The sequence below is a fragment of the Temnothorax curvispinosus genome, unplaced genomic scaffold (genome assembly GCF_003070985.1).
Source record: "Temnothorax curvispinosus isolate PA1 unplaced genomic scaffold, ASM307098v1 QBEX01006813.1, whole genome shotgun sequence".
NCBI lineage: Eukaryota > Metazoa > Arthropoda > Insecta > Hymenoptera > Formicidae > Temnothorax > Temnothorax curvispinosus.
This window is the reverse complement of record NW_020216593.1, coordinates 4047-7117: the sequence shown is the minus strand read 5'-3', so window position 1 is coordinate 7117 and position 3071 is coordinate 4047. Positions and strand designations below refer to the sequence as shown.

General features: G+C 55.7%; 1 protein-coding gene across 1 annotated transcript; it reads right to left on the bottom strand.

The window, feature by feature from the left end:
- Positions 1–191: 191 nt before the first annotated feature.
- Positions 192–2270, bottom strand: LOC112456415 (the record flags this gene model as incomplete). The annotated part of the gene is made up of 1 exon (XM_025018916.1): positions 192–2270. A coding segment is annotated over exon 1 (2079 nt), but the record flags the coding sequence as incomplete, so codon positions are not given.
- Between the last annotated feature and the right edge of the window lie 801 nt (positions 2271–3071).

Below are 3071 nucleotides of genomic sequence, written 5' to 3'. Positions count from 1 at the left end.
AGGATGGCGAGCAGGTCCTGCTGCAGCTTCGGACCGCTGAGCAGGGTATCGTTGATCGACAGACCGTCCGGGCCTCGCGAGGACGCGTTGAACACTACCCGCAACTTAGTGGTAGTGCTATCGAGTTTATACACACCGTGGTGCGGTAGATAATAAATGTGGCCATCCGACGGGAATGGATTGCGAATTACCTCCATGTGTCCGCTATCGAGATAGTCCCGCATAAAACTATTGTAACCAGCTCTGAACTCCGGATCAGATTTAAATCGACGTTCTAGTGCGCGGAGACGACTAACCGCAATGGAGCGCGAGCCGACGAATGTAGGAGGATCCGACGCGAACGGGTACGAGACCACGAAACGACCCGAGAGGTCACGATACGTGGTCTTGGCGAAGATTTCCTTGCAGCGGCGATCCTCGTCCGAACAAGAAGTGTCCTCCGGCACCTCCTCCAATTGCCAAAAGCGACCCACCGATGTCGCGATCGACTCGAGCGTAGTCGCGAATGACCTCAGGGGCGCTGCTTGGACTGATGGGGATACCGCGCCCGTCAGAACCCATCCGAAGACTGAATTGAAGGCGTCGGGTTCTCCCCTCTCCCCCTTACGACGGCCCTCCCGTAGCACCGACACAAACGAGTCCGCCCCCAGGAGGATGTCAACACCGCCGGGCACGAAATATTCGGGATCCGCGAGCGGCAATCCCTTCAAGTGTTTCCACGGCTGGACCTCCACCTTGTCATTAGGCAGCGGCGAGGTTATGCGCGAGAGGACCGTAGCCTCTATCGAGAACCGAGTGTCGTCGCGACCGCGCGCGCGGATCACGAGGGAGGTGAGGCCCCTCGTCGTGGCCGCCCTGGCTTCGTTTATCGCCAACACGGTTGCACTGTGTTTGGTGCGACGAAAGCCGCCCTTCCGGAGGCAGCCCGCGGTAATAAAGTTGGCCTGACTCGCGCTGTCCAGCAATATGCGTACGGGGAACGCATTGCCACGCGCGTCTATCGCCTCGGCTCGTACGGTGGACAGGAGGACGATTCTATTGGCCCGGCTAGTCATTGTTACAATCGGCGCATCCTCCGACTGAGGAGCGGGTACGGCGTCCGGTTCGGCAGGAGTCGCGCTAATGGGTTCGGGCTTAGGGGTAGTATTAGAGCTCTGCTCGTAATGCAGAAGCGTATGATGCTTTGTGCCGCAGGACCGACATGCCCACGCGGACGGACAGTCTTTCATGCCATGCCCCGAGCGCAGGCAGTTGAGGCACAATCTCAAGTCGCGAGCCTTAGCCTGCCTCTCCCTCGGCGAGAGTTTTAAAAACTGGGAGCATTTCGACACGTAGTGAGCCTCCTTACAAACGGGGCAACCGGCCGCGTTAGTCACGAACGAAGAGACCGGTGTGGACTTGGTTTTGGAGGACGGGCCCGCGACGGCCTCGAGAACCTGACAATGCTCCGCTAGAAATTTCGTGAGTTGTGTATATCGCGGTATCTCCTCAGCCCGGTGAGCCGACTCGAATTTTTCCCGAAGGGAACGAGGAAGCTTGTCTAACAAAAACTTCAGTAGGATAAAGTCCCATGAATCGGTAGGGAACTTCATCAATGCGAGCGCGCGCGTGTTCTCGGTAAACGTATCTAATAAGTGGTGAAGAGCCTCGGCCGTCTCCGCCTTCAATGGCTTAGCCTCGATTATCGAATTCAAGTGATGGTCCGCTAACCTTCTCTTATTCCGGTATCGATCGACCAGCGAGTCGTAAGCGATCAGATAGTACTCATCGGAAAACGGCAGGTTTTTCACCACGTTGAGTGGTTCCCCTTTGAGTGAAGCCAGCAGATACTGGTATTTCTCTATCGCGGAAATCTGCTGGTTATGTATCGCCGCGTTGAACAACGCGATGAAGGAAGGCCACAACGTAAGGTCGCCGGAAAACTGCGGCAGCGGGATCTTAGGCAACTTGACCACCGAGGCCGGACCCAAGGGCTGTGCCGGCGCGCCTCCGAATGGCGCGCCCGTTTCACGGTGATATCGACTCTTTACGGCGTAATGCATTTTATCGAAACTGGCTCGGATTTCGTCCTCGGCCTCGAAATCCGCCGCTTCTTGGATGACCTTCAGGTGGATGGCCTCAAAATCGTCCGCGATCTTCGCTACGCTCGAGTAGCGAGCGAGGAAGGTCGCTCGTACTGCCGCGTCGGTCGCGGCTTGTAGGGAGAGGTCGTGTATTTCTTGCATACGCCGATTGCATACTTCGCGACGAGCATATGCGTTTTTCGACATGATGTAACAAAGGGGTCGTCCACCACAGACAGACGAAGCTAAGAGCGAAGAGTAAACGACGAATAGGCAGTCGGAGGCGACGGCAACTCGAACCAACAATATCGAACCCCGGCGAAAACAATCACGAAAGTCAGGTCGCCAAGGTGAGGGGTAACGGACGGCTCCGTTCGGCGCTCGCGCAAGTCCCGAGGGAATATTCTCGATAATATTCCTCGAGTTGAACACGGAGAATATCAGCCGTTGGATTAGCGCGATAAACACGCGTCGCAGAGTTCGAAAGGCAAATATTCTCGATCGGTGACAATAATATTTTCGAGCGATGGTACTCTCGGACGGAGCACGAATGTCGGGATAATACAAGTGCTGGGTCGGGCTGTACGTACCTCGCAACGACGTAAACACGAGCGATGCTCGAGACTATACAGAAAAACAACGCGCGCGAGACCGGCCCGTAATCGAAGGCCACGGCCGTTGTCTCTATGCGCGAAAGTATCGCTGGCCCGGAATACTCGGATATTCGACCGAATATTTCGGTTACGATTAAATCAATCAAATGGCGACTAATTACCGCGGCTAGCGCGGATTCGATTTTAAGGCGATTAACGGCTGCGGCCCGAGCTATGACGAACGAAGTTCGCACGCGTATTCCCGTTGCGAAGCTAGCGTTGCACGAGAGATACCGCGCGAGACACGAGTTGTCAGCACGCCGAGCGTTATTGCACCTCGTTAATGCGAGAATAAGAATTCAGCGAATTCGCGTAGATTACAGATGGCTGATGGCCGATTGCGCGATGCTACGCG